Below are 18,260 nucleotides of genomic sequence, written 5' to 3'. Positions count from 1 at the left end.
CCCATTTTATTTCCTAGAGCCCCCACACTGGCCCATTTTATTTCCTAGAGGCCCCCACACTGGCCCATTTTATTTCCTAGAGTCCCCACACTGGCCCATTTTATTTCCTAGAGGCCCCCACACTGGCCCATTTTATTTCCTAGAGGCCCCCACACTGGCCCATTTTATTTCCTAGAGGCCCCCATACTGGGCCATTTTATTTCCTAGAGGCCCCCACACTGGGCCATGTTTTTTCTTTGAGGCCCCCATTATTTGACAGATAACAGATTAAAAAAAGTATTCTAATTACACAGGCCCACTAGGCTCAAAATGGACCAGCCCATCTAGCACTTGCCCGAAATGCCAGCTGACCAGTCCGCCCCTGCCTCTGGCGCCCAACACATAACACCCAAACTCTGTCACTGGTCACTCTTCCCTTATCTATAACAATGTCTATGACAGAAGTGTTTGTCAACAGGTATGAGACAAAAGGACTAAGGGAATGCAACGTTGTACTGTATGTGACAATTGCTGTGTATTTCTCCCTGCCTATACTTGACCCTTCCCCTCTGTGTATGACCAGGTGTGTGGTACACCAGAGTACATCGCCCCAGAGGTGATCCTCAGACAGGGCTATGGGAAGCCAGTAGACTGGTGGGCCATGGGGGTCATCCTCTACGAGTTCCTGGTGGGCTGTGCCCCTTTCTTTGGAGACACACCTGAGGAGCTCTTTGGACAGGTCATCAGTGGTGAGTATCACAGAGAACAGAAGCACACAGGAGTCTGCATTTTTAACAGACAAAAAAAGGGAAGGGAAAAGTATTGCTTTGTTTTGAAAACATCTATCTGACCACAATGTCTGCTCTCCGTCCTCTATTTGTAGATGAGATCATATGGCCAGAGGAGGAGGAGGCTCTTCCTAACGATGCCCAGGACCTCATCTCTAAACTCCTCAGACAGAACCCTCTGGAGAGGCTGGGCACAGGTGATGGATTAGAAACATGTTATTTGACAAGCATAACTCATAGAAACAAATACACTACCTGCACGTCTCACATTGCACAGTGTCAAATTGTCATTTAGTCTTTATCAGTCTGTCTGTGTTGTAGGCAGTGGTCTCCTTGTCAGTCCTTCTGTCTCTGTGTTGTAGGCAGTGGTCTCCTTGTCATTCCTTCAGTCTCTGTGTTGTAGGCAGTGGTCTCCTTGTCAGTCCTTCTGTCTCTGTGTTGTAGGCAGTGGTCTCCTTGTCATTCCTTCAGTCTCTGTGTTGTAGGCAGTGGTCTCCTTGTCATTCCTTCAGTCTCTGTGTTGTAGGCAGTGGTCTGCTTGTCATTCCTTCAGTCTCTGTGTTGTAGGCAGTGGTCTGCTTGTCAGTCCTTCAGTCTCTGTGTTGTAGGCAGTGGTCTCCTTGTCATTCCTTCAGTCTCTGTGTTGTAGGCAGTGGTCTCCTTGTCAGTCCTTCAGTCTGTGTTGTAGGCAGTGGTCTGCTTGTCAGTCCTTCAGTCTCTGTGTTGTAGGCAGTGGTCTGCTTGTCATTCCTTCTGTCTCTGTTGTAGGCAGTGGTCTCCTTGTCATTCCTTCAGTCTCTGTGTTGTAGGCAGTGGTCTCCTTGTCATTCCTTCAGTCTCTGTGTTGTAGGCAGTGGTCTCCTTGTCATTCCTTCAGTCTCTGTGTTGTAGGCAGTGGTCTCCTTGTCATTCCTTCAGTCTCTGTGTTGTAGGCAGTGGTCTCCTTGTCAGTCCTTCAGTCTCTGTGTTGTAGGCAGTGGTCTCCTTGTCATTCCTTCAGTCTCTGTGTTGTAGGCAGTGGTCTCCTTGTCAGTCCTTCAGTCTCTGTGTTGTAGGCAGTGGTCTGCTTGTCATTCCTTCAGTCTCTGTGTTGTAGGCAGTGGTCTGCTTGTCATTCCTTCTGTCTCTGTGTTGTAGGCAGTGGTCTGCTTGTCATTCCTTCTGTCTCTGTGTTGTAGGCAGTGGTCTGCTTGTCATTCCTTCAGTCTCTGTGTTGTAGGCAGTGGTCTGCTTGTCATTCCTTCAGTCTCTGTGTTGTAGGCAGTGGTCTGCTTGTCATTCCTTCTGTCTCTGTGTTGTAGGCAGTGGTCTCCTTGTCAGTCCTTCAGTCTCTGTGTTGTAGGCAGTGGTCTGCTTGTCATTCCTTCAGTCTCTGTGTTGTAGGCAGTGGTCTGCTTGTCATTCCTTCTGTCTCTGTGTTGTAGGCAGTGGTCTGCTTGTCATTCCTTCTGTCTCTGTGTTGTAGGCAGTGGTCTGCTTGTCATTCCTTCTGTCTCTGTGTTGTAGGCAGTGGTCTCCTTGTCATTCCTTCTGTCTCTGTGTTGTAGGCAGTGCATTTGAGGTGAAGCAGCATCGGTTCTTCTATAATCTGGACTGGAACACTCTGCTGAGACAGAAGGCAGAGTTCATCCCTCAGCTAGAGTCAGAGGACGACACCAGCTACTTCGACAGTAAGTCTCACCTACTGTACATTATAGAAATGTACCTAGAGTTACACCCTGAATAAATGTACCTAGAGTAACACCCTGAATAAATGTACCTAGAGTAACACCCTGAGCCTTTTCTACTATTCCTTTACTTAGAATAATAGAACAGAACTCCTGAAAGTGAGTTAGTGGACAGGCCGGTCCAGTAGTCTTGTGTAATGCTACTCTCTCTCTCTAGCCCGTTCAGACAGGTACCACCACTTGGACTCTGAAGACGAAGACGACACCAACGATGACGAACATGTAGAGATACGTCAGTTCTCCTCCTGCTCGCCCCGCTTCAGCAAGGTTAACACACACACACACACACACACACACACACACACACACACACACACACACACACACACACACACACACACACACACACACAGCTCCCCTGCTGAAAATGTAATCACTCCATGTACTACATCATTTTCAATCAAACTGTGTGTTTAGGTGTACAGCAGTATGGAGCGTCTATCCCTCCATGAGGAGAAGAGGACCCCCCCCGCCCACCAAGCGCAGCCTCAGCGAGGAGGGAGGAGAACGCATTGACAGCCTCAGTAGTCTCAAGTCCAGAGACCGCGCCTGGCTGGTGGGGTCACCTGAGATGTGAGTATGGTGTCCTCAGAAGAAACCCCCAAAGCCTCATTTACCGATAGTCTATTCTAATTATTTAAGTCTTCCACTACATGAGCTGTCTGTCCCTTCCATTACCAACAACAGAAGTGTACCCTCCCTGTGTGCCTCCCTCCCTCAGCCTGCGTAAGCGTCTGTCTGTCTCAGAGTCGTCCCACACCGAGAGCGACTCCAGCCCTCCCCTGACGGTGCGAAGACGCTGCTGCTCCGCCATCATCGAGATGCCGCGCTTCGCCATCTCCTCAGAGGAGGAAGCAGGGGTGGCCCCCAGCCATAGGAGCCCCAGCCTGCTCAGCCAGACCCCCGGTGGAGTCAGGGGCCCCCGCAGCGAGGACCTACCCCTCTCCATCCCTGAGCTCCCCGTGGAGAGAGAGCTGAAACTGGACGAGTCCCCCACAACACCAGACTCTACAGCCAGCCAGCTCAGCAAAGCCACACTCACACGTCAGTACAATTTTAATACAACTTTATTGTCCATATGTTACAGAAAACAACAGAAACTGGCAAAACATATACTATATGCATGTACTGTGTGTCTGCTTTGATTCCATTCACATGACAAAATGTCTTACGTATTTACCTGGTACTGGACCTCTGCCTTTACCTCTGTTTATCTCTCTCTCCCTCTCTCTCTCTCTCTCTTTCTCTCTCCCTCTCCCGCTCCCTCTCTCCTCCCTCTCCTTCTCTCTCTCTCTCTCTCTCTCTCTCTCTCTCTCTCTCTCTCTCTCTCTCTCTCTCTCTCTCTCTCTCTACCTCTCTCCCTCTCTCTCCCTCTCTCCCTCCCTCGCTCTATCTCTCGCTCTATCTCTCTCACCCTCTCTCTCCCTCTCCCTCTCTCTCTCCCTCTCTCTCTCTCTATCTCTCTCTCTCCATAGCGGGCAGTTCAGGAGATGTGTGGGAGCGTGGTTCAGGGGCAGACAGCTCCCCCTCTACCCCTAAGGCCATCAGTGACCTGGCAGCTAGGAGAGCCCGTCACAGACTGTTGTCTGGAGACGCAGACAAACACGCCCAGTCCAGACCACTCAACAAGGTCATCAAGTCAGCATCCGCTACCACTCTCTCACTCATGATTCCTGCTGGTACGTCTGAGGTTTTAACAGCCAGGAATGTGTTATTTGTGCACGTCTGTCTTTGTGTATTGAGATGTGTTGTGTGTGTCTGTTAATGTCTGTCTGTATCTGTCTGTGTCTCTGTGTATGTCTGTGTGTGTTTGTTAGTGTCTGTCTGTCTTTGCCTGTGTCTTTGTCTCTGTCTGTCTTTGTCTGTCTGTGGACTGTATGTATGTGTTTGTCTGTGGACTGTCTGTCTCTGTCTGTCTGTGGACTGTATGTATGTGTCTGTCTGTGGACTGTCTGTCTGTCTGTCTGTCTCTGTATGTCTGTCTGTCTGGACTGTATGTATCTGTCTGTCTGTCTGTGGACTGTCTGTCTCTGTCTATCTGTCTGTGGACTGTATGTCGTAAGTTTACATACACCTTAGCCAAATACATTTAAAATCAGTTTTTCACAATTCCTGACATTTAATCCTAGTAAAAATTCCCTGTCTTAGGTCAGTTAGGATCACCACTTTATTTTAAGAATGTGAAATGTCAGAATAATAGTAGAGAGAATGATTTATTTCAGCTTTCACATTCCCAGTGGGTCAGAAGTTTACATACACTCAATTAGTATTTGGTAGCATTGCCTTTAAATTGTTTAACTTGGGTCAAACGTTTCAGGTAGCCTTCCACAAGCTTCCCACAATAAGTTGGGTGAATTTTGGCCCATTCCTCCTGACAGAGCTGGTGTAACTGAGTCAGGTTTGTAGGCCTCCTTGCTCGCACACGCTTTTTCAGTTCTGTCCACAAATATTTTGGGGGATTGAGGTCCGGGCTTTGTGATGGCCACTCCAATACCTTGACTTTGTTGTCCTTAAGCCATTTTGCCACAACTTTGGAAGTATGCTTGGGGTCATTGTCCATTTGGAAGTCCCATTTGCGACCAAGCTTTAACTTCCTGACTGATGTCTTGAAATGTTGCTTCAATATATCCACATCATTTTCCTCCCTCATGATGCCATCTATTTTGTGAAGTGCACCAGTCCCTCCTGTAGATGATGCTGCCACCACCATGCTTCACGGTTGGGATGGTGTTCTTCGTCTTGCAAGCATCCCCCTTTTCCTCCAAACATAACGATGGGCATTATGGCCAAACAGATCTATTTTTGTTTCATCAGACCAGAGGACATTTCTCCAAAAAGTACGATCTTTGTCCCCATGTGCAGTTGCAAACCGTAGTCTGGCTTTTTTATGGTGGTTTTGGAGCAGTGGCTTCTTCCTTGCTGAGCGGCCTTTCAGGTTATGTCGATATAGGACTCGTTTAACTGTGGATATAGATACTTTTGTACCTGTTTCCTCCAGCATCTTCACAAGGTCCTTTGCTGTTGTTCTGGGATTGATTTGCACTTTTCGCACCAAGTACGTTCATCTCTAAGAGACAGAACGCGTCTCCTTCCTGAGCGGTATGACGGCTGCATGGCCCCATGGTGTTTATACTTGCGTACTATTGTTTGTACAGATGAACGTGGTACCTTCAGGTGTTTGGAAATTGCTCCCAAGGATGAACAAGACTTGTGGAGGTCTACAATTGTTTTTCTGAGGTCCTGGCTGATTTCTTCTGATTTTCCCATGATGTCAAGCTAAGAGGCACTGAGTTTGAAGGTAGGCCTTGAAATACATCCACAGGTACACCTCCAATTGACTCAAATGATGTCAATTAGCCTATCAGAAGCTTCAAAAGCCATGACAATTTTCCAAGCTGTTTAAAGGCACAGTCAACTTCTATGTAAACTTCTGACCCACTGGAATTGTGTTACAGTGAATTATAAGTAAAATAATCTGTCTGTTAACAATTGTTGGAAAAATGACTTGTGTCATGCAGAAAGTAGATGTCCTAACCGACTTGCCAAAACTATAGTTTGTTAACAAGACATTTGTGGAGTGGTTGAAAAATGAGTTTTAATGACTCCAACCTAAGTGTATGTAAACTTCCTGACTTCAACTGTATGTGTCTGTCTGTCTGTCTCTGTATGTCAGTTTGTGGACAGTATTTATGTGTCTGTCTCTGTCTGTCTGTGGACAGTATGTATGTGTCTGTCTGTCTCTGTCTGTCTGTCTGTGGACTGTGTGTCTGTCTGTCTCTGTCTGTCTGTCTGTGTACTGTGTGTATGTATCTGTCTGTGGACTGTATGTATGTGTCTGTCTGTGGACTGTATGTATGTGTTTGTCTGTGGACTGGGTGTATGTGTCTGTCTGTGGACTGTGTGTATCTCTCTGTCTGTGGACTGTGTGTATCTCTCTGTCTGTGGACTGTATGTATGTATCTGTCTGTGGACTGTATGTATGTGTCTGTCTGTGGACTGTATGTATGTGTCTGTCTGTGGACTGGGTGTATGTGTCTGTCTGTGGACTGTATGTATGTATCTGTCTGTGGACTGTATGTATGTGGAGTGTCTGTCTGTGGACTGTATGTATGTGTCTGTCTGTGGACTGTGTGTATGTGTCTGTCTGTGGACTGTGTGTATGTATCTGTCTGTGGACTGTATGTATGTATGTATCTGTCTGTGGACTGTATGTATGTGGAGTGTCTGTCTGTGGACTGTATGTATGTGTCTGTCTGTGGACTGTATGTATGTGTCTGTCTGTGGACTGTATGTATGTGTCTGTCTGTGGACTGTATGTATGTGTCTGTCTGTGGACTGTGTGTATGTGTCTGTCTGTGGACTGTATGTATGTGTCTGTCTGTGGACTGTATGTATGTGTCTGTCTGTGGACTGTATGTATGTGTCTGTCTGTGGACTGTATGTATGTGTCTGTCTGTGGACTGTATATGTGTCTGTCTGTGGACTGTGTGTATGTCTCTGTCTGTGGACTGTGTGTATGTGTCTGTCTGTGGACTGTATGTATGTGTCTGTCTGTGGACTGTGTGTATGTATCTGTCTGTGGACTGTGTGTATGTATCTGTCTGTGGACTGTGTGTGTATGTATCTGTCTGTGGACTGTATGTATGTGTCTGTCTGTGGACTGTGTGTATGTATCTGTCTGTGGACTGTATGTATGTATCTGTCTGTGGACTGTATGTATGTGTCTGTCTGCGGACTGTGTGTATGTGTCTGTCTGTGGACTGTGTGTATGTATCTGTCTGTGGACTGTGTGTATGTGTCTGTCTGTGGACTGTATGTATGTGTATGTATCTATCTGTGGACTGTATGTATGTATCTGTCTGTGGACTGTATGTATGTGTCTGTCTGTGGACTGTATGTATGTGTTTGTCTGTGGACTGGGTGTATGTGTCTGTCTGTGGACTGTGTGTATCTCTCTGTCTGTGGACTGTGTGTATCTCTCTGTCTGTGGACTGTATGTATGTATCTGTCTGTGGACTGTATGTATGTGTCTGTCTGTGGACTGTATGTATGTGTCTGTCTGTGGACTGGGTGTATGTGTCTGTCTGTGGACTGTATGTATGTGTCTGTCTGTGGACTGTGTGTATGTGTCTGTCTGTGGACTGTGTGTATGTGTCTGTCTGTGGACTGTGTGTATGTATCTGTCTGTGGACTCTATGTATGTGTCTGTCTGTGGACTGTATGTATGTGTCTGTCTGTGGACTGTGTGTATGTGTCTGTCTGTGGACTGTGTGTATGTGTCTGTCTGTGGACTGTGTGTATGTGTCTGTCTGTGGACTGTGTGTATGTATCTGTCTGTGGACTGTATGTATGTGTCTGTCTGTGGACTGTGTATATGTGTCTCTCTGTGGACTATGTATGTATCTGTCTGTGGACTGTATGTATGTATGTATCTGTCTGTGGACTGTATGTATGTGTCTGTCTGTGGACTGTATGTATGTGTCTGTCTGTGGACTGTGTGTATGTATCTGTCTGTGGACTGTATGTATGTATCTGTCTGTGGACTATGTATGTGTCTGTCTGTGGACTGTATGTATGTGTCTGTCTGTGGACTGTATGTGTCTGTCTGTGGACTATGTATGTATGTATCTGTCTGTAGACTATGTATGTGTCTGTCTGTGGACTGTGTGTATGTGTCTGTCTGTGGACTGTGTGTATGTGTCTGTCTGTGGACTGTGTGTATGTGTCGGACTGTGTGTATGTGTCTGTCTGTGGACTGTATGCATGTGTCTCTCTGTGGACTATGTATGTATCTGTCTGTGGACTGTATGTATGTATGTATCTGTCTGTGGACTGTATGTATGTGTCTGTCTGTGGACTGTATGTATGTGTCTGTGGACTGTATGTATGTATCTGTCTGTGGACTGTATGTATGTATCTGTCTGTGGACTATGTATGTGTCTGTCTGTGGACTGTATGTATGTGTCTGTCTGTGGACTGGGTGTATGTGTCTGTCTGTGGACTGTATGTATGTGTCTGTCTGTGGATTGTATGTATGTGTCTGTCTGTCTGTGGACTGTATGTATCTGTCTGTGGACTATATGTATGTATCTGTCTGTGGACTGTATGTATGTGTCTGTCTGTGGACTGTGTGTATGTATCTGTCTGTGGACTGTGTGTATGTATCTGTCTGTGGACTGTATGTATGTATCTGTCTGTGGACTGTATGTATGTATCTGTCTGTGGACTATATGTATGTATCTGTCTGTGGACTGTGTGTATGTGTCTGTCTGTGGACTGTGTGTATGTATCTGTCTGTGGACTGTGTGTATATATCTGTCTGTGGACTGTATATATGTGTCTGTCTGTGGACTGTATGTATGTATGTATCTGTCTGTGGACTATGTATGTGTCTGTCTGTGGACTGTATGTACCGTAAATTCCAGACTATAAGCCGCAACTTTTTTCCCAGGCTTTGAACCTCGCGGCTTAAACAATGACGCGGCTAATATATGGATTTTTCCCGATTTTAAATAAATAAACATTCTGTGACGTGCTCAGTTTTTTGGCGGCATGAAGCTTTCATTAGACCAATGAAATTGCCGAACGGGTTAAGGTCAAACAACTTTTTTGTTTACTGTTTAGATTAAACAACAGATCTCAAACTTCCCATCATTCTGATTACGGTAGTCATTTTGTCACCCTCATCATGGCAAAGACACGGAGAAATGCATATGATGCAGCTTTCAAGTTGAAGGCGATTGATCTGGCTGTTGGAAAAGGAAATAGAGCTGCTGCACGGGAGCTTGGTCTTAATGAGTCGATGATAAGACGTTGGAAACAGCAGCTTGAGGAATTGACTCAGTGCAAAAAGACAACTAAAGCTTACTGCTAATTTTTTATTTTTTGTTACAAGCCGTGTTTCGTTAGAGCCTATTTATTTTTGTTACAAGCCGTGTTTCGTTAAAGCCTATTTATTTTTGTTACAAGCCGTGTTTCGTTAAAGCCTGTGTAAAGTTCCTTTGTTTCAATGTACCGGTAGGCACCTGCGGTTTATAGACATGTGCGGCTTATTTATGTTCAAAATAATACTTTTAAAAAAATTCAGTGGGTGCTGCTTATATTCAGGTGCGCTTAATAGTCGGGAAATTACGGTATGTATCTGTCTGTGGACTATGTATGTGTCTTCTTTCTTTCTGTACTTTCTTAGCTACCACCATCTGTTTGTTTTTAGAACATGTGGTAAAGGTTGAAAATAAATTACATTTATGTGCATTTAGTAACTGGACTTGTCTCCCTATTAAACCATCTCCCTCGTTCCTCCATGTTTAGACCACCACGGGGCCTCCCCATTGGCCAGCCCCATGTCACCCCACTCCTTCTCGTCCAATCCCTCGTCCAGAGACTCCTCCCCCAGTAGAGACCTGTCCCCAGCCGTGGCCAACATCAAACCCGCCATCATCATCCACAAGGCGGGCAAGAAGTACGGCTTCACCCTGCGAGCCATCAGGGTGTATATGGGAGACACAGACATCTACACAGTACATCACATGGTCTGGGTGAGTAAGTAGCCTGCTTTAGTTTAGTGACTCAAACTTAAAGGGATTTAACACTTCTAGTGATCCTGTTCTAGTGATCCTGTTCTAGTGATCCTGTTCTAGTAATCCTCTTACTGTGATCCTGTTCTAGTAATCCTGTTCTAGTGATCCTGTTCTAGTGATCCTGTTCTAGTAATCCTCTTACTGTGATCCTGTTCTAGTAATCCTGTACTAGTGATCCTGTACTAGTGATCCTGTTCTAGTAATCCTGTTCTAGTAATCCTGTTCTAGTAATCCTCTTACTGTGATCCTGTTCTAGTGATCCTGTACTAGTAATCCTGTTCTAGTAATCCTGTTCTAGTAATCCTGTTCTAGTGATCCTCTTACTGTGATCTTGTTCTAGTGATCCTGTACTAGGAATCCTGTTCTAGTAATCCTGTTCTAGTAATCCTGTTCTAGTAATCCTGTACTAGTAATCCTGTTCTAGTGATCCTGTTCTAGTAATCCTGTTCTAGTGATCCTGTACTAGTAATCCTGTTCTAGTGATCCTGTACTAATGATCCTGTTCTAGTAATCCTGTTCTAGTAATCCTGTTCTAGTGATCCTGTTCTAGTGATCCTGTACTAATGATCCTGTTCTAGTAATCCTGTTCTAGTAATCCTGTTCTAGTGATCCTGTTCTAGTGATCCTGTTCTAGTAATCCTGTTCTAGTGATCCTGTTCTAGTGATCCTGTTCTAGTAATCCTGTTCTAGTGATCCTGTACTAGTAATCCTGTTCTAGTGATCCTGTACTAGCAATCCTGTTCTAGTAATCCTGTTCTAGCAATCCTGTTCTAGTAATCCTGTTCTAGTGATCCTGTTCTAGTGATCCTGTACTAGTAATCTTGTTCTAGTGAACCTCTTCTAGTGATCCTGTTCTAGTGATCCTGTTCTAGTGATCCTGTACTAGTGATCCTGTTCTAGTGATCCTGTTCTAGTGATCCTGTTCTAGTGATCCTGTTCTAGTGATCCTGTTCTAGTAATCCTGTTCTAGTGATCCTGTTCTAGTGATCCTGTTCTAGTAATCCTGTACTAGTAATCCTGTTCTAGTGATCCTGTTCTAGTGATCCTGTACTAGTAATCCTGTTCTAGTGATCCTGTTCTAGTAATCCTGTTCTAGTGATCCTGTTCTAGTGATCCTGTTCTAGTGATCCTGTTCTAGTGATCCTGTTCTAGTGATCCTGTACTAGCGATCCTGTTCTAGCAATCCTGTTCTAGTAATCCTGTTCTAGTGATCCTGTTCTAGTGATCCTGTACTAGTAATCTTGTTCTAGTGAACCTCTTCTAGTGATCCTGTTCTAGTGATCCTGTACTAGTGATCCTGTTCTAGTGATCCTGTTCTAGTGATCCTGTTCTAGTGATCCTGTTCTAGTGATCCTGTTCTAGTAATCCTGTTCTAGTGATCCTGTTCTAGTGATCCTGTACTAGTAATCCTGTTCTAGTGATCCTGTTCTAGTGATCCTGTACTAGTGATCCTGTTCTAGTGATCCTGTTCTAGTAATCCTGTTCTAGTGATCCTGTTCTAGTGATCCTGTTCTAGTGATCCTGTTCTAGTGATCCTGTTCTAGTAATCCTGTACTAGTGATCCTGTTCTAGCAATCCTGTTCTAGTGATCCTGTTTTAGCGATCCTGTTCTAGTGATCCTGTACTAGTAATCCTGTTCTTCATTCGATTCAACAGATTCAATTATTGCCAGTGATATGATTTGATGTGTAATTTCAACCCTCCTCTCCATCTCTCGCTTTCTCTCTCCATCTCTCCCTTTCTCTCTCCATCTCTCCCTTTCTCTCTCCATCTCTCTCTCTCTCATCTCTTTCTCTCCATCTCTTTCTCTCTCCATCTCTTTCTCTCTCCGTTTCTTTCTCTCTCCATCTCTCTCTCTCCATCTCTTTCTCTCTCCCTCTCTCCATCTCTCTCTTTCTCTCTCCATCTCTTTCTCTCTCATCTCTTTCTCCATCTCTCTCCATCTCTGTCTCTATCAGCATGTAGAGGAGGGTGGTCCAGCCCATGATGCAGGGCTGAGAGAAGGAGACCTCATCACTCATGTGAATGGAGAGGCTGTCCACGGCCTGGTGCACACTGAGGTGGTGGAACTCATTCTCAAGGTGCGCACATACTCACACACACTACGCACACACACACACACACTACGCACTCACACACACTACGCACACACACACACACACTTTACGCACATACTCACACACACTACGCACACACACACACTTTACGCACATACTCACACACACTACACACACACACACACTTTACGCACGCACTCACACACTACACACTACGCACACACACTTTACGCACGCACGCACTCACACACTACACACACACACTACGCACACACACACACTTTACGCACGCACGCACTCACACACTACACACACACACACTACGCACACACACACACACTTTACGCACGCACTCACACACTACACACACACACACTACGCACACACACACACACACACACTTTACGCACGCACACACTACGCACACACACACACACTTTACGCACGCACTCACACACTACACTCACACACACTACGCACACACACACACACTTTACGCACGCACGCACGCACTCACACTACACACACGCACATTAGCTCCTGTTTTATGCTGTGGTATGTTACCCTCAGAGCGGTGGTAAGGTGTCCATCTCTGCCTGTCTTATGCGTGTGGTGTGTTACCCTCAGAGCGGTGGTAAGGTGTCCATCTCTGCCTGTCTTATGCTGTGGTATGTTGCCCTCAGAGCGGTGGTAAGGTGTCCATCTCTGCCTGTCTTATGCTGTGGTATGTTGCCCTCAGAGCGGTGGTAAGGTGTCCATCTCTGCCTGTCTTATGCGTGTGGTGTGTTACCCTCAGAGCGGTGGTAAGGTGTCCATCTCTGCCACGTCCTTTGAGAACACTTCCATCAAGCTGGGCCCTGCCCGCAAGACCGGCTCCAAATCTAAGATGGCGCGTCGCAACAAGAAGACCAAGACCAAAGATAGCAGCCAGGAAAGGTCTCTTATCTGAACAATCTCACACACTTACCCTTCCTCTCAGAGATCATGATACATAGAATATAATGGCTGATAAATGGAGGGATGTTTGTCTTTTCAACTCTTTATACTCTGTGTGTGTGTGTGTGTGTGTGTGTGTGTGTGTGTGTGTGTGTGTGTGTGTGTGTGTGTGTTTCCAGCAGTATTAAGAAGAGGAACTCTCTGTTCAGGAAGATCACTAAGCAGGCGTCTCTTCTCCACACCAGCCGTAGCCTCTCCTCTCTAACCCGCTCTCTGTCCTCTGGAGAGAGTGGACCCGGGTCCCCCACTCACAACATGTCCCCTAGATCACCTACACAGGGTTACCGGTCCACACCTGACTCTACTCACTCTGGTAAGTCCTACACACACACATCCCAAAAAACACACAGCTCACCTAATGGACTGTAGGACGTGGCCTAATGTTGGATAAGGTCATAAAAGGTGGTGATTATATGTGTATAACATTTCATGAATGTAGGTGACTCCCTGAATGTCTAACTGTGTTTCTGTATGTGTCGTGTTTTCTCAGTAGGGGGTAACTCGTCTCAGAGCAGCTCTCCCAGCTCCAGTGTTCCTAACTCCCCAGCCAGCTCCGGTCACATCAGGCCCAGCTCCCTCCACGGCCTGGCCCCCAAGCTCCAGCGCCAGTATCGCTCCCCTCGCCGCAAGTCCGCCGGCAACATCCCTCTATCCCCCCTGGCCCGCACCCCTTCCCCAACCCCACAGAGCACCTCCCCCCAGCGCTCTCCCTCCCCCTTGTCCAGCCACGGACTAAGCTCCACCTCTATGGGCCAGACCTTTCCCGTCAAGCTCCACTCTTCCCCCCCTCTGGTCAGGCAGATCTCCAGGCCCAAGAGCGCTGAACACCCCCGCTCCCCACTGCTCAAGCGAGTCCAGTCTGCTGAGAAGCTAGCCTCCTCCCTCTCCTCCTCGTCGTCCTCCCCCTCTCCATCAGGCGCCGGAGGCGACAAGAAGCTGCCTGTAACAGTGACAGGACGTAAACACAGCCTGGACATCTCCCACGCTGAGTTTAAGAAGGAGATGCTTCAGAGAGACCCCAGTCTGCAGAGTCTCCAGGAATCAGCTGGAGAGAGAGAGAGCCTGCTGCTGGGTGTGGGGCCTGGGATAGGGGGCCGTGGGGGTCCCGCGGAGAAGGGCAGCCTGCAAAAACCCTCCTCCAGCAGGAAGCTAGGACGTCAGGAGGGGGACGGAGGGTCGACGGCCGGGTCCCTGGGGCTGGCCCCCGGGAAGAGCAAACTGAAGGACAAGCTGTCAGCCATCAGACAGGACCGGGCTGAGAGGAGGGAGTCACTGCAGAAGCAGGATGCTATCCACGAAGTGGACTCATCAGAGGACGAGACAGACGAGGGGTCCGAGGACAGTCAGGACGGGCGTGGCAGGAACACCTGCACCTTTACCCCCCCACTGCTCCGCCCCACCTCCGTCATGCCCACCGCCCCCCGTACGGGACCCGGGGGCACCCTCCCCTCCCTCTGTCTGTCCCCCTCCTCCACCCTGCTGCCAAGCAGAGCCACCGTACCCTCCACACTTCACGAACACAAGCCCACTCAGAGTGGTCCTTCGCTGGGAGGGAAAGACGGGGGCTCAGCCTCCTCGGATGACTGTAGGCGGAGAGATGGGAAGACTCCAGACCCCAGCAGCAAGTTCACCCAGAGCCCCCTGTCCAGCACCTTCGCCACCCTCAGCAGTGCTTTCATCTCTGTCAGCAAGGACACCTTCCTGAAGCCTGCTGCTTCATCTCCACATCAGGACTGGAGGAGCCCCAAGTTGCTTGAGCCCAGGGGGAAGAGCAGTAGTTTATGGAGCGAGGAGAGAGACTCTGGTCTGGAGGCCCCCAGATCCAGCCCCACTGGGTCCATAGACGGCAGAGACCTAGTCCCCACACCCATCTCCTCCCCAGGCATCACAAAGGAGAAGAAGGAGGCTGACAACCGGAGACATGCTGCTGCTGCTGCCGCGGCTGCAGCCTACGCCACCCCCAGCCCCCCAGCCTCTCCAGCCCCAGTGTCAAGGTCAGATAGTGGGGTGGACAAGGTGGTGTCACATCTAGCCAATGTAGCTCATAGCGTCCTGGGGCCCGTCAAACTAACCATCCCCGGGGCCAAGGAGGCCTTTGAGAGAGCCAAGGACCAGAATCAGAGACCCTCCCCCCCCTCTCACCCGAAGGCCACTCCCCTCTCCCCCTCCCCCTTCAGACACCCTGCTCCTCAGCCCCCTCCTCGCCTGTCCTCCCAGTCTCCTCCCAGGCAGCCCTCCTCCAAAACTGAGCCAGCGCCCCCTCCCCTTCCACAGAGGAGGCCCTCCCCTCCTAAAGACTGTACCCTGGCCCAGGACCCCATGGAGAGGCCGCTGGGGGAGTTACGAGGCAGTGGGGAGACTGCGCCCACCACCACACCCAACCAGACACCCACTGCAGCCTCAGAGCAGCGCAATAGGCCAGACCCCCCGGCCTCACAGAGACCCAGCCCAGCCTCCGCAGCCTCCACCCCGCAGGACAAAACCAGCAGCAACAACACGTAGCAGATAAGACACCCATGACAATAGAGACTGCTTTATCCACAGACAACTGCATGTTTGGAAGAAAACAACATTCTAAACTCTTTGCAACTCACTAATCATTATCTGAGAGCATAGCCATCAGAGAGAGAGAGAGAGAGAGAGAGAGAGAGAGAGAGAGAGAGAGAGAGAGAGGTGATCGTTTGGGCCCTGACTATGTGTTTCTGTATTCCAGAGACATCCAGATTGGCTGTAGATCTCTCGTGAGGTTATACTCAGTTTTGTAACATTGATTCATGTTCCTGTGAAGTCGGTCTGCGTTTGTTTCTCTCTCTGCAAAGGAACATGGGGGCTAGAAATAAACCGTGTGAGTTCACTGATCCCCACGCACTGAGGAAAGGATTAACAAACACACACAAACACTCTAATGGTCTATTCTTAGTGTACTGCCTCGTTAGCTTTCACCTTCAAGTTCCAGTCGTGTGACTTTTATCAAGCCAATAGATCAGGTTGTGCCTTGTAGACAGTACAGCCACCGCTGCTCCCCTCCTGCATGTCTCCAGCCGTCCGAGGCTGAACAGGGTGTAACTCAGCAATAAAAGTAGCGTATGCTTAGCAATCAGTATAAATACATTACAGTCTGTTAATGAAACAATCTGCATCGCCCATCTTTAACTCACTCAGCAGCCTCAGGCAAATGGCAGTGTGTTCTTATTCATGGTCTAACGCTGCACTCTGTATCTTTAACTGTTTAATAGTGCAGACTGGCTAGAGAAAAGCCTCTAGTCTTTATATAACACTCTATTCATGTTGTGGCTGTCAGAGGGGCTATTCAAGCAGTGTTTGTATTGTATCACAGAGCGTTCCATGAAAATCTCTTTCCCTATCTGCTCCACTGGCTGTTCGTGTGCTTGTCAGTGTAGCTAGCGTATAGAAGCTAACCCTTCCATGGCTCCTCCTGGACCTGTCAGTGTAGCTAGCGTATAGAAGCTAACCCTTCCATGGCTCTACCTGGACCTGTCAGTGTAGCTGCTGTAGTGTATAGAGCTGTGTGTGGCTGTACGTGTTGTGGTAGCTAGGATACTAGCCTAGCCGTTGACCTTGTAACTGCATGATAGCCTCACCATATCTAGATCCCTATGTCAGGGACATGTTTCTAATGATTAAAGAATACTGGCTGGTTCATACAACAGCTTTACATTGACATGGACTATAGGTGAGATAAGGAGGGACAGTGATCTAGTCACAGACTACCTGGGGACACCTGGTCAATCTGGTCCTAGTCTGGTTTGGTCAACTACACAAACAGTGTTGAGATGACAAGAGTCAAGTAGTTAAGATGAGGTAGATCTATTTAGGGATTTGGGTTTGAGTACCGGGCAGCGGATTGTTCCTGGGGTGTTCCACTTCCTGTAGTCCACAGGGGTGGACTACTCTGCCCCTGAAACTCAATTACCCAGACTCCTCTCAAACTCTGAAGCAGGAAGACTGCTCACAAGTCTGTTTACAGGCTAGTTAGCATAGGGCTGGGCAACATCTCTGATTCAGTTGATTCATTTGAATGTATGTTTTAGCGCAATGTTTCAAATGCCTGTATCGCAGGAATTGAGGTTTTAATATTGTTTGTTTTTATGAGCGTTTGTCTTTTTGGTCTCGTATCCTTCCCCCCATGCTGTGTGCACTGTGCACCTTCCCACTTGCACACAGACACCAAGCCCCTCCCCCTGTCACTCACAACAACAAAGACTAAAGATCACGTCCTCTCTGACAAGCAGTTTCAACTCGCCATTTGAGGTTTTGTCCAACAGAATGGGTCATATGGACACTGAAACACATTGAGACATTCATTTACTGTAATAGAGGAGAAGTTAACCCTCTTTATGTCTCAACTTCTCAAATTACGAGTAGAGCAGACGCTACTAAAAACAGAGTATGAATGAACATTGCTTGATAGATTGCTTATATGAGACCTGTGTTAATGTTCTATAATGGCTGCTACAGGTTGGTCATTATTAGTGGATGTGCATTATGCATGGTTCTGGTTGAATTTGGAACTAAAAGGTCATTTTCATAGATAGACTTGAAAGCCAGAAAAAAAATCAGGTTAAACTATTTTGATAAAAAAGTATAAAATTATTACTGGGTCTTATGGTTGTGGAAGGCTTTTATTTAGCCTTGGTATAATTTCACAAGTCCTGAATTGATTAGATTATAGCTGACTGTTTGAAATGCTGTTTATTTTACCTTTAATTGTACAAAAAAAAAGCTTCGTTTTTTTTAAATTGAGATATATATTGTGAATGGCCATAAGTTTGAAAAGTCCAGATCAGATTTTTCTGGGAGATGTGGCCAAGCTCTACGTTAGTGTAGCAGTACAACAGTAGACACACTGGCCTTCATGTATATTCTGACAACCAGTGGTTTTCCACGTCACAACCTTGTCTTTATTTCTAGCCCCTTCGCTCTCTGTTTTTATCAGACACTTAAGGTTTGTTCAACTTGCTGTGTTCTCTCTGTGTTTCACCTCTTATCCTGTAAAGCTAACAGACTTTACTTTGTATATGTGTTCAAGACTGTGTGTGTTGTCAAGTGGCTGTCAGATGTGTGTGTGTGTATGTATATATATATATATATATATATCTATATATATATATG

At 47.2% G+C, this 18,260-nt stretch overlaps 1 protein-coding gene across 1 annotated transcript in view; it reads left to right on the top strand.

The window, feature by feature from the left end:
- Nucleotides 1–17,870, top strand: part of mast2 (microtubule associated serine/threonine kinase 2) — a 307,698-nt gene extending 289,828 nt beyond the window's left edge. The window contains 13 exon segments of the mRNA XM_029708046.1: nt 563–728; nt 863–964; nt 2,315–2,437; nt 2,652–2,761; nt 2,912–2,956; nt 2,958–3,067; nt 3,216–3,538; nt 3,970–4,173; nt 9,806–10,032; nt 12,033–12,155; nt 12,928–13,067; nt 13,250–13,440; nt 13,618–17,870. Of these exon segments, the coding sequence (XP_029563906.1) occupies nt 563–728; nt 863–964; nt 2,315–2,437; nt 2,652–2,761; nt 2,912–2,956; nt 2,958–3,067; nt 3,216–3,538; nt 3,970–4,173; nt 9,806–10,032; nt 12,033–12,155; nt 12,928–13,067; nt 13,250–13,440; nt 13,618–15,629 (3,876 nt within the window). The 3' untranslated portion in view covers nt 15,630–17,870.
- The last annotated feature ends 390 nt before the right edge of the window (nt 17,871–18,260 follow it).

The sequence above is a fragment of the Salmo trutta genome, chromosome 22, assembly GCF_901001165.1.
Source record: "Salmo trutta chromosome 22, fSalTru1.1, whole genome shotgun sequence".
Lineage (NCBI taxonomy): Eukaryota > Metazoa > Chordata > Actinopteri > Salmoniformes > Salmonidae > Salmo > Salmo trutta.
Note: the sequence above shows the minus strand (reverse complement) of the source record. Positions and strands in the feature narration are given on the sequence as shown.